Source organism: Microtus ochrogaster (assembly GCF_000317375.1).
Source record: "Microtus ochrogaster isolate Prairie Vole_2 chromosome 14 unlocalized genomic scaffold, MicOch1.0 chr14_random_1, whole genome shotgun sequence".
Lineage (NCBI taxonomy): Eukaryota > Metazoa > Chordata > Mammalia > Rodentia > Cricetidae > Microtus > Microtus ochrogaster.
The window spans coordinates 9,326,777-9,339,339 of NW_004949096.1; the positions used below are offsets into that span (position 1 = coordinate 9,326,777).

Below are 12,563 nucleotides of genomic sequence, written 5' to 3' on the forward strand. Positions count from 1 at the left end.
AGATAGGGATCCCCAAGAAAGAGCAGAAGTGTGGGATATAGTTGATCTTGGTTTTAACTTTTTAAATCAACTATAGGCTACTTATACAAAACAATTTAATTCCTTTGTGCATTAGTTTATTTATTGGTATTTAGTTACTATTCAACATGTAGATTGTGACAAAATGATGCAAGAGTTCTGTGTATACATTATCACTGCTATTCTGAATAAAAATTAGATAACATTTCTCATTTAAGAAACCTTTGAATAAAACGTTAAAAATACACATTAAAATAGCTATGTTTACCATTACATTAAAACTAGCACTTAACTCATACGAACAAAGCATGGTACAGAGATTTTCAGTAAACAAAAATCAAAATGCCATTTATATCACTATTATGATTTAAAAAGTAGGTCTAAGAATAAGTGCACCTGAATCTGAGGGGCTTTTGCTAAACTAATCAAACAACCTTCTAAGAAAGGATTTCTTGGCAGGAGTCAAGACTTTCCCAGAACCTTTTTTGTGGAGTGATTTCATTGGAGGTTTTTGTAAGGGAAGGCTTCTTTTGGGAGTGTGTAATGCTCTTGCTATCTGCACATGCTCATTGCAGTAATATTTGTTGCTTCCTTCTGACAAGTGGATGAGTGTGCGTTCTGCCAGATCCATGCACTGGGCATGTACCCAGTGCCCATCTCCATGAGAACAGTAGATCATAGCAGGTTTATTGAGCTCTGTTGAATAGAATGGAACCCAGGTATTAATGTCCACATCACAAGTAGGGCAGCATGTTATCCAGTAGCCGGTTACAGACTCGTCATCCTCGTCATCCTCATTGTAGGTGTCAAATTCGTCATCACCATCAAAACTGGTTGCTTCTGCGCTGAAACAAAATTCCTCTGAATCTTCAAAGGGAGTGGAGTCCCCGGGATCTTCTGTTGATGTCTGACTATTTGTGCAGATTTTCTGCTCTTCACTCACGTCATCTTCAGAGCATTTCAGCAGATAGAAATAGAATGCTTCTGTCATAGTCTGCTTATTGTCTCCTGGTAAGCCAAGGAAAACAGTCCCATTCCCCATGCTGCTTCCAAACCATATTTTGCTATGCTTAATGTCTGGGGTCCAATCTGGGGTCTCCATATCACTAATTTCTATTGTGTTGTCCCCTAGAGAGACAATGTTGCAGACCATCCTTTTTTGATTTTCCAGCTGATAACCACCAACAATAACAAATTCATCATTATTTGTTTGAGTGAGGATTGCACTGGAGACAGAGATTCCTCCTGGCAAGACTGTGCAATTCACTGCTGGGCTACCCAGGGGAAGATCTACCTTTATTCTATACAAGTTGGCAGGACGAATGTTATTGGCAAGGGAATGTCCCCCTAAAATGTAAATAGTATCGTTTCTGGCAATAGAAACATGAAAAGACAACCCATCCTGAAGCTCTGGAAGAGTATATGATGTAACACACCCAAATTCAAAATCTACCAAGAAAACATGGGGCAGGCAGTCAGCTACACTATTCCATTTTTCTGTGGTTCTCTGCGTAGAAGGCATGTATGATCTTCCTCCGAAGAGAACACCCATACTTTTCCCTCGACTATATACCACATTAATCGAATGACCATATCTGGCTTCGGGGACATCTCCTACTAAATCTTTCTCTGTGCAACGGAAAGTAACTTTTTTGTTGTTCTTACAAGCAACAGACATGATATAAATCTTATCGGAAAGCTCATTGTTTGGTGTTTTCCCTCCATGGATGATATATTGATGTTTTTCAGACTCTAAGCTGCCTTTGTAGGAGCAAGTAGCTGGGTAGCGAAGCGGTGGGAGGTAGCAGGAATCTTTAGAGAAAACCGCAGGTTTCAGTTTGAGATGATTTTTCTTAATATCAAAATGGAAGACTCCAGTAGGGCAGGATCTCTTGGGCCAGCCTTTTTGGCCAAAGAAGAAAACTTGACCATCAAAATTCATCAGTGAGAAGCCTGGTTGAATTAAGGCTATATTATGACCCACTGTTACCATCTGCAGTGACATTTTTGATTGTGAGTAGGTCTTTTATCTGAAAGTATAAAACACAAAGCTTAGAATATCTTTTTATTATACATCATCATGTTTAGATGTCCTCACATGCAAAAGGTTTGTTTAAAAGAAAAATCATTTAACATGCTTGTCCTAGAACTCTAAGTCCCCAAAATAGGAAGCGAAGAGCTCCAGACCTTTCCTACTTAATTCAAGTCTAGCAGCTGGGACATATTTTAGTAGCGCACTCTCTTCGCTTTGATTTCTGGGAACTGTAGTCCTTCTTTCCTAGAGCGCCCTTGCATACGAGCCAACAGAACTACATTTCCCAAGAATCCGTTTTCTATAGTTTGTCTTCTTGTTGCTTCAGGACTGGAGCGGTCTAGGCTGACTGGAAAGGACTCCAAAAGTGCGAAGTGACTAGATGGGCGCCAAGGTGACGGACAGCTAGGGAACCGAGGTGAGAGTGCGCCCCTCTGCCGACAACGGGGCGCTGGACCCAAGAGTACCAAGAGGGGCGCCTGCAAACCGGTGCTCCGGAATCGCTGCGGCTTCTGCGACTCTTAGTAGGGTATCCCGGTAGGAGGCACAGATACTTCTCGTCCAAGTGTGGTTGCCTGGAAACCACAGTCTGAGGGGAAGCCACGGTTGAGTCGCCTTTACTGACTCCACTGTGGATCTATTGAAGCGAGACCCAGAATTGCTCTCTGAGGACTCGTCACTTGCTGGGACAGGGAGTTAGGAAAGTTGACTGTCTTTCAGAACCGAAAGACGAGTCATAGAATACCTAGCACGCAGGGGAGAAGCAGCTTGAAAATGATTAAATTTTTTTTTTCACTCTGCACTTACTAACGGAAGTGCAGTAATTAGGCAATTACAAGGGACACTTTAGAAGACTCCCCGCCCCCTTCCTGCTCAGCAACTTTCTTTCCTTCTTGTTTTGAGGATTCTTTCAGCGAAACAGAGACAGTTCCTAAACTACACGCCCCCCCCCCCCATGCCCCAACACCTAGGAAAATAGAATTGTCCTGTTTCAGATCATTTCCAGCCCACGAATTGTGAGATAATTCTTGATTAATTTTATATTGCGTACAAAATTATTGTACTGCCATTAAGATAAAGGTAAGCTGGGAAAGTTTGTACTGTTACCTACCTTAGAGAGAGGTGAAGTATTCTTCCTGCTTGCGGACGTGAAACGCTCTGTTATTGGCACTACGTGTTGAAACAAGATAAGATTGACTCTTTTTAGAGTAAGTTGTTTAAAAAGCAGAATAAAACAACGGTCAGGATTAGGACTCAGTGCTGTCAGCCTCGACTCAAATCCTGGCGTCACTTAGTAACTAACGACCTGACTTTGTGCAAACTGTTTCTGTGGCTTGATTTCCTCATCTGTAAAATGAGGTGGTTTTATCCACATAGGTTGATGTCAGAATTGTAAAGGAGTCAGAACAGGGCCCAGACACAGTAGTAGATACCATTATCTTGTCATTGTCACAAGATAACAGGCCCCTAGGGCACAGATATCTGCTGATAATGGCCGCACACGTGAGTGGTGATGGAGGTGTCTACAGGGGGCTATAGGATGTTGGGATTTGGTCAGTAGATGTAGACAGATGAATTTTTTTCTTAATTGAATTTGGTCTTTGACAGTTTCATACATGTATATAGTTCATTCTGATTTACTGTCATTCTGCCCTCTTTTATGTTGCTCCTGCCCCTGCCAACCTCCCCCTCCTTCCTAAAAATCTTTTCACCACATTTCCCACATTTATGTCTTTTTGTTTTGTTTTGTGTCCCATTGAGTTTAACCAGAGATATCTGAGTGACCATGGGTTTGGAATTGTGTATGGAAGTTTGGAGTATGCCCTAACCAATGCTTATCTGAAGGCAATGTCTCCTTCGCTCCCAAATCTATCAGTAGTCAGTAGTACTGCAGAGTGGAGTTGGCCTTCCTGAGCTCCCCTCCCATCCACAATGGGCTGTTGATAGGGCCAGCCTTGTGCTGGCCCAGTCTAGGAAGCCACAGCAACTGTAAGGTCATGGTTTCTGTGTCTGTGCCACACCTCAAAAAGGAGCATTTCACAGCTGCTCTGTCTTCTGCCTCCCGTCTTCCTTCAAGAGATTATCTGAACAGTAGAGGGGATGTGTAAATGATAAAGTTTTGAACTAATAATAGTTGGTTAAATTGTTAAGCCAAAGGTTTTGGTGGTGACTCAGAGAGGGAGGGAGCAAGGGAGGGCGGGAGAGAGAGGGAGGAAAGGAGGGAGGGAGAAAGGGAGGGTGGGAGAGAGAGGGATGAAAGGAGGGAGGGAGAAAGAGAGAGAAGAGCACTAGCTTGAGAGTTTTCACTGTAGTCCACTGTGCCATGAGAAGGTCGTTATAGGGATTTGGAATATTATGCATTAATAATAAGAAGCAGTTTCTTGAGCAGTGCATAGGGAAGATTGTCCATGTTGTAGCAAACTTGGAGCCCTAAGAACAGTAAAGGGAGCTACATTGTCTCCTCTTGGGACATAGACAAGTGTTTGCCCATTTAAGTGTCAGACGATCTGTCTTAGTCAGATGATTTGTATATTTAAATAATAGAAACATTGGAGGTGTTTTTAGCATTTTTGACACCATCTAGTTGTTGAAGTTTTGGTTCATGGGTGGGAATATATTTTTACTGGAGTTGATGATTGTATCTTTTCCAGCTTTAATATAACTATATTAGTTACATCTAGGTTTTAAAAATTGTTTAAAAATTATGCTAGGCCTAAAATAACCCACTGAAAGCTTCTGTTTAAATAGACAAAAATATCAGGCAGATTAAAAAAAAAAGACTGCTTTTCAACTAAGGGAAATTTCAAAGTCAACACATTAAAGATTCTTCTTAAAAGGAGGACATATAGGGCCAATACCCTTAACACAGTTTTCTCAGCCCTGTGCTAGCATTCCCCAGCAGGGCAATTTTCACTTGTTCGCTTGAAGCCAGGGCATAGTTGAGTATCAGAGGAGAACTAATGGTGTGAGGTCTGGGTTTGTAGTTTCCTGTGTCTGAACTGACTTTCTCCCCAAAGACAGGCAGTATACTCTGATGCTCTAAATCTTACAGATCAGCATTGTCCGTCTTTCCTGACTCCAAAATAGCCAGTAGCCCATGCACCGCAGCTACTGAGTGTGTCAGTGAGCACTGTACGGTCTATCAGGTTAGAGGCATATGTTGCTTGATTTCTGCTGGCAATGAAACTAGGATTAGGCCTGTCTTCCCCTGCTGATGTCAGAGGATCATTTATGTCCCAAGATTAATAATACCCTGAAGGAATCGAAAGTAATCCTTGCAGTAGCTTGAGACCAGGAGACCCCATCCTTCCAAAATCTACATCTCTTCTTCCCTACCCAGAAGTCGTTCATCTGTAGCCAGCACACTGGTTTAGTGTGGCAGCAACAAACCCTTAAAGTTTATAAACATAGGTTCCCATCCTTTAGCATTGCTAGAAATGAAGTATTGGACCTACCTGAAGGCCAGAGGGGCTGCTTATCCCTCTCTGAATCCTTGCGGCTATGCCAGGAATTAAGGTCGGACTTGGGGAAGAGTCAGTGACTATTTAGTTTGACTGTGGCAAGCTGAAGGTTGAAGGGTAGAGTGTTTGTGTGCCTGCAGATGTTCCAGCAAGCGCTGGTGTAACGGGAGTAACTGACTGTGACCCCCACCCCCACCCCTTTGATGGTTGAAGGAGAGAGATATCCACCAGGGTGTTACCCTCAAGTTTAACCATTTCATTACTGACATATTGAAAATATAAGACTGGAGTCACCAGTCAATTGTAAAGACAAAATCTAACTGAAACTTGATTTATTAAAATTAAGAACATTTTAGACAAACAGAGAAAAATATCACTAGCTTAATTTAATACTCTAGTGAATCAAATGGGAAGTGATCTGTTCTGAAGCCAGGCTCAGAATGTCTCTTCTATGACCCAGTTTTCTTTAGTGCAGACTAAGAAGCTCTAATTATCTGGGGCGTTGTGGTGTAATGTCCAGTGTGATGCTTGTGAGAATGGGATTTGTTGTTTCCCCGAGTGGAGTCATCTTAACCCCCAAAGCCTGCTTACCTCATGTGATTGTTGCAGAAAGATAAAAAGAGAGAATTTATGAATGGTCCTCAGTCAGGATGGCATGGCGACTTCATGTGGCCTTTGTGATTTTAGTCGTTGTGCAGGATTTCATTGAGTAGAAGTATTTACGAACGCACTGCTCTGCTTTGTCATTTAATCAGCCTCCATGAGGCTGAGATTACCACAGTGACTAGGGTGGACAGATCCGGTAGGGTCTTTGCTTCCATCTCTCACAGTTTTCTTATCTCTAAAACAAGGATCTGAGTGTTGCTGAACAGACCATGCGTGGGAAAGAGGGTTAGCACAACAAATCTTGTTTCTGAGGGTGAGTGATGTTATGAGTTCCTTTGTATAAACAGCTACTTAATTTAATTTTATTTGGAAAATGTTAAGATCTGTTTTCAGGGTTGACTTTTTTTTTTTTTTAATGCATGTGGAGCTCAATTTCCTGGTTGATTCTTCTCATCTGAAAATGCTGGTCAGTTCTTTAAATGTCAGTGTCTAGTTATTTCCTTTATGATTTTTGTTTGTCTGAAAAAGGGCAGTTGGCTGTTTTTCTATTCATACCACTGTGTGATGGTTGTGATATCTGAAATCACAGCCGTGGCGGCAGCACTCATAAAGCTGATGTTGTAGCTGTTCTACAGTTCTTAATAAACGGAACTCATTTAATCTTAATGTAGCTTCTGTGAGGGTTTTAGCCTTTAGGTTTTAATAACATCATGAACCTGGCAGTTTTTACTTAGTTTTGGAATAGGTTTTCTATCTCTGGAGGTGACCGGAGACTAGAGCAGTAATCCTCTCTTGGCCGTGGTTGTATGTCTGTCTGTTATGTGGAGGCAGGATTGTGGCCTTCTGGGATCTAAAGATATTAAACGGAAAGTTCCAGACATGAGCAAATTATAGATTTTAAGCTGTATGATGCCCTGAATAGCATAGTGATATTTTGTCACTTTCTTCTGCATCCTGCCTGGCACTTGAGACATCCCTTTGTCCAGTGTGTTCACACAGTATAAGCTACCCTCCTGTTATTCACTCAGTAGCCTCTTTGTTAACTGACCAAATGGAATGGCATTATAGTGCTTGTGTTCAAGTAACCCTTGTTTTTGCTTAACTGCAGCCCCAAAGCATAAGGGTCAGGTGAAACTGGAAATTTGGATATGACAAAGAAAAACTGTAAAGTGCTCTCTTTGGTGATCCTCTCATATCACCATAAGAGGAAGGCTGATCATACATATACAGATTTTAAAATGGTACAGAGCTACTTCTATGTGCGTTTTTAAAAGCGCTCTTCCTTTGCCTAATTCGTAAGTTAAACTTTATTGTAAATATGGATAGGAAAACATAGAGTAGGGTCTGATGCACCTGCAGTTTCAGGCATCCCCTGGAGAGTTTTGAACACATACTTTGGAATAAGGGGCAATAGTGACTTAAATCCATGTTCAGTCATGTGAGGGGTCAAGCAAACAAAAAAACAAACCAAAGCAAAAAACCCAAACCCCTCCAAACTTTGGTCTTGCACGTAAGCAGCAAGTATTACAGTAGGATAAAATGGCAGTGTTTTAACATTTGTGTGCGCATGTGATGGCACGTGTGTGCGCATGTGATGGCACATGTGTGAGCGTGTGATGGCATGTTTGTGCGCATGTGATGGCATGTGTGTGCATGTGATGGCATGTGCATGTACATGTGATGGCATGTGTGTGCACGTGATGGCATGTGCGTGCATGTGATGGCATGTGCATGTACATGTGATGGCATGTGTGTGCACGTGATGGCATGTGTGCATGTGATGGCATGCGTGTACATGTGATGACATGTGTGTACATGTGATGGCATGTATGTGTGCATGTGATGGTATGTGATGGCATGTGATGGCATGTGTGCATGTGCATGTGATGACATGTGTGCATGTGATGGCATGTATGTGCATGTGATGGCATGTGTGTACACGTGATTGTATGTGTGCATGTGATGGCATGTGTGTGCATGTGATGGAATGTGTGTGAGCATGTGATAGCATGTGTGTGGAGGTGAGGATAATCTGGGGAATTGCTTTTTTCCTTCTGCCATATGGGTTCCAAGGATTGACCTCAGGTTGCCAGGCTTGGCAGCAAGTGCCCTTCCCTGCTAAGCCGTGTTGCCAGTCCGAGGCAGCCATTTTTGATTTTGATTGCCAGTGAACACACCTTTTATTTTTCTCATATTCAACTTTTCGTCATGGTTCTTTGATGTTCATCAGGAAATCACAATCATAGGTTATTTAGCCCATTTTAAAACCTTGAGGCAGAATCAGATTCCAACTCCTACTGAAATATATTGATTTATCCTTTTTAAATCAAAAAAGAGTGGAGAACTAAAGAATACCAGTCAACTTAATTACAGAATAAAAATAGCTTTATTTCATGGGAGAGATAAAAGCCTTAATAATACGATAGACTGACATTGTAATTGAACAGCCAAGGAAGCATAATTGGAAAAAAAAAGAGATGAAAGACAGCTTCAAGTCCAGTGCCTTTGTTTTCATATTCAAGCTATGTAAGGACAGAAAGTTAACTAACTTTCCAAGGGCAGCAGCTGCAGCGTCTGTGTGCTGGGGAGTTGGGGGAAGGCAGAGGAGGAACAGCAAACTAGATTCTCAGCTTTGCTCCCTTTAGGCTGGTCCACCTCTGCTCTCTAAGTGGAAGAGCAGCTTCACGATAACAGGGAGCAAGGCTAGTGGCCTCTCCTCATAGCACTGAGATAGGCATGGATGTTATGTCTTGAGTAATGAGGCCCTGGTGCTTAGGGAAGCAATAGAAACAGACAAGTTTGACTTGTCCTGTGAATTGCAAATTAGAGCCACGTTTGAAACTGACAAAGGAGAAAAGAGGAAGGAAACAGGAGTAGAAAAGGATGCAATCTGCAGTTAGGGTGATGGGCTGTCAAGAGCAGGGCATGTCAAATGATTTGCCACTTTTTATTTAAAGCAGTTAAGTAAGGCCCCCCTGAGCAGGGGTCTAGTATTTTCTTCTAGGGGTTCCCTTCTCTCGGATTCAGTGTGAGATCATTGCTTTAAAATAAAGTGGCAAAAACCGGCAGAGTTTTGTAATGTGCTAGAAAAAAAATCATAAAACAATTCCTTTTTAGAGAAAGAGGCGTTTGTGATATTTATCTAGATAGAGACTCTGTTGGCAAAGGCAGATTGTATGTGTGCAGCAGTGCGCCCGGTTGTGTACATGGAGGCAAAGCTGCAAATGGAAGCATTGCGTTCTTTCTTAAAGCCCATTTGTTATCCAGTCATAGGAGTCTGAATTAAAAATAGCTGAGATGCACGTCTCAAAAATCTTATTTCTTTTAAGAGAATGTCAAGTGAAAAGGTCAATTTTATTTGCAAGATCTGGCATTTTGAAACACTCAGAAATGTATTCCTACAGTCCGTGTTGACTTAGTTCCCTGGTCTACACCTGCTCCCGACCAGCTGTGTGATTTTACTTGAAGCTGATGTTCTGGTATTGCAAAAGGCTGTGCATTGTGCAGGTGGCTGGCGGACTCAGAAAAGCCTAGAGAGGGGACGACTTCAACTAAGCAAGGCATCTCTCTGTCAGAGTTGTCATACGATTACAGAGGCCATACATGTCAACAGGACATTGCATACCAGTGAAATAGTTGAGCTGGAACATCTCTTACTGTTGAAACATTGTGTAGTTCGGGAGCTATTAAGTGCTAGTACTTCCTCTGGATTAGAAATTTTACCAGGGGCGTTGAGAAAAAGGATCACAGAACCGTACTAGTGTCTTCTGTTAATTCAGGAAGGCAGCTGATGGCATATTGGGGCTAGGGCGATGGCTGAAAGTGACTGAGGTATGTGCAGAATTTTCTTGGTAAATGCACTGTCTAGAGATCACTAGTTGCTTAGAGGAGTTTTTAGCCAAAGGTAAGGGTAGGGTGTTTTTTTGTGATTCCACATAGCCATATATTAAATATGAATTGAGAAAGGTATGGTAGTGAAAAGGCGACCTTCCTGATTGAAAGAACAATTCCCCTTGGTGTCTCCTGCAGGTGTACAGTTAATCAACTTTTTAAAAACAAGGAGTAAGTGCTTAGCTGTGAGTGCTTTCTTTGTTTCTGTTAACTAATAACTGTTGTTAAAAATATATTTAGTTGGACAGCCTTTGTTCCTTAACACCAAGGTTTCCAGACTGACTTCAGTTGCTGGGAGAAGAGCATATTTTGGGGAGATAAAATTGATTTTATGCCTGGCGGTGGTGGCGCACGCCTTTAATCCCAGCACTTGGGAGGCAGAGGCAGGCGGATCTCTGTGAGTTTGAGGCCAGCCTGGTCTACAAGAGCTAGTGCCAGGACAGGCTCCAAAGCTACAGAGAAACTCTGTCTCGAAAAACTAAAAAAAAAAAAAAAATGATTTTATACAATCTGCTGATGAGCAGAAAGGCTTAATGAATGGTTGCCCCAAGAAGCATTATGATAGTGGCTTGTCTCTTCAGCTTCAGTTGCCTTACCTTTCTCTGCTCTTCTAAACTTTTAACTTTGAAATAACCATAGGATAGATTCATAGGGGGCTGCAAAGAACTGAACAGAGAAGTTCCATGCGTCCTTGGTTTAGCCTTCTGCATAAGTTAACATCTTGCATAAGTAATACAAAATTTCAGAAATTGATATTGGCATGAGCCACAAAATATATTTGGATTTCATCATTCATGCACCCGTTTGTGTATATGTGTCTCTGTTATATTGTGTAATTTTGCAGAATCACTGCCACCCAGTGATAACCAGCTGTATACCACAAGACTTAATATTCCTCCTTGTTCCCTCCACACCCCTGGCCCTAGTAACCATTACTGTGTTCTCTATTTCTACAATTATACATTTTATGAGTGGCATATAAATGGAACAATAGGATAAATATGTACCTTTTAACCATGGCTTCACCCAGCACATTTTCTTTGAAAGCTAAGTTGCATGAATCAATAGTTTGTTTTCATCGTAGTTCTGAACAGTGTTCCTTGGTGTGGCTGCATCGCAGTTTGTATAACCAGCACAACTTGATGGGTGTTTGGATTGTTTTCAGAGTTTGATTGTTATAGATAAAGCTGCAGTGAACATTAGTGTACAAGTTCGTGTATGAAAATACTTTTGTATTTTTCCAATAGCGGTCATATCAGTCATCTTTCATGGTTTTAATTTGCTATTTGTATATTTTCTTTGACCAAGTGTCCATGCATGTCTTTTGTCCTTTGAAACTGATGTAATGCTGGATTTCAGGAGGAATCTGCATATTCCAGATGCTGCTCTCTTGTTGAATATGTGATTTGTTAATATTTTCTTCCAGTTTTTCTCTACATCTTAATAGGTCTTTGCAGAAGGACACTTTCTGCTTTTAATAAAATTAGTCAGATTTTTCTCTTGTGGATTATGCTTTTGGGTTCAAGTCTAAAAATTACTTTTTCCTCACCATACGACCTGAAGATTTTCTGTTTTTCCTGTTTTCTTTATAACATATTCTATTTTGCCTTGACCTATTGTTATTCCCCTTTCTTCCTTCACTTTAGCATTCTTTCATTGAGTATCATGTTATTGTAGTTTTAAGGTCATCATCAAATGCTTCTTCATAGTCATTCCTATTAGGAAAATGGGGTCTTGTATAGAATAAGGAACCTTTAAACCTCTATAAGAAGGAACCAGATGTGTGTTTGTTGAAGCAGTCATTGTGATATCTACATTCATGTTAAGCACCTACTAAGCCCACACTCTTTATACTGTGTGCAATCTTTAGTATGGATATGCTCTTTTACTCTTTTCTTTAAGATGATATGTATGTCAGGGAAAGTGGATAGTGATTAAGATATACCTACTTCTAAGACCTGGGCCTGGAAGATAGTACATCTGTTTTGAAACTGTGAGGTCAACAGTAATCCCAAAGCCTTTTCTACCTTCCCCCAAATGCTTCCTTTACTTTTCACCGCAGAAGTTTATGCCTGGGGGATCCAGGCCCAGATGCTTCTACCCTCAGCCCCTGGGTGTTAATGAAGCATTCTCTGGCTTTCATGTGTTGCAGAGGCATGTCACTAAAACTTTGCAGCTTGAAGTGTGGGGTATCCTTTGATGCTGGAGTTGTCTACTTTTATCTCATCCTGATGAAAGAACAGTAGAGAACTGCAGGTTCCTTTCTAGTCTATGTTATGTTTTGTTTCATATTTCTGCTGTACTCTAATCTCTTCCTTTATTTATCTGGGTGTATTTATAAGTCTCTACATATAGAGATCTATAGATTTATTGGTCTCTAGAATGTATGTACATACTCATCTCCTAGGTGTATTGAATTTAAATTGGCTGGATTGTTCTTGGAAGCAGGCGTCTACACATATAACATTAGTTTTGTTCTTTTTTGTTTTGTTTTTATTCCTCCTGGAAATAATTTATCAGAGGCAAGAAGGATTCCAAGTGGAAGGAGGGTTTCA

At 41.1% G+C, this 12,563-nt stretch overlaps 2 protein-coding genes across 3 annotated transcripts in view; one reads left to right on the forward strand and one right to left on the reverse strand.

Moving 5' to 3' along the window:
• Positions 1-439: 439 nt before the first annotated feature.
• Rag2 (recombination activating 2) lies at positions 440-3,442 on the reverse strand. The gene is made up of 2 exons (XM_026787879.1): positions 3,162-3,442; positions 440-2,048 (listed from the first exon to the last, which is right to left on the reverse strand). The coding sequence occupies exon 2, from the start codon at positions 2,021-2,023 to the stop codon at positions 440-442; it is 1,584 nt and encodes a 527-aa protein (XP_026643680.1). The 5' UTR covers positions 2,024-2,048; positions 3,162-3,442.
• C14H11orf74 (chromosome 14 C11orf74 homolog) overlaps positions 2,350-12,563 on the forward strand; it is a 77,868-nt gene continuing 67,654 nt past the window's right edge. For both annotated transcript variants that reach the window (XM_026787880.1, XM_013352605.1), the window contains exon 1: positions 2,350-2,468. The gene's annotated coding sequence lies outside the window, so the exon portion shown is untranslated. The remainder of the gene's footprint in view (positions 2,469-12,563) is intronic.

Excerpts from the sequence above, each read along its gene's own strand:
- Rag2 (XM_026787879.1), bottom strand. The coding sequence starts at position 2,023 with ATGTCACTGCAGATGGTAACAGTGGGTCATAATATAGCCTTAATTCAA.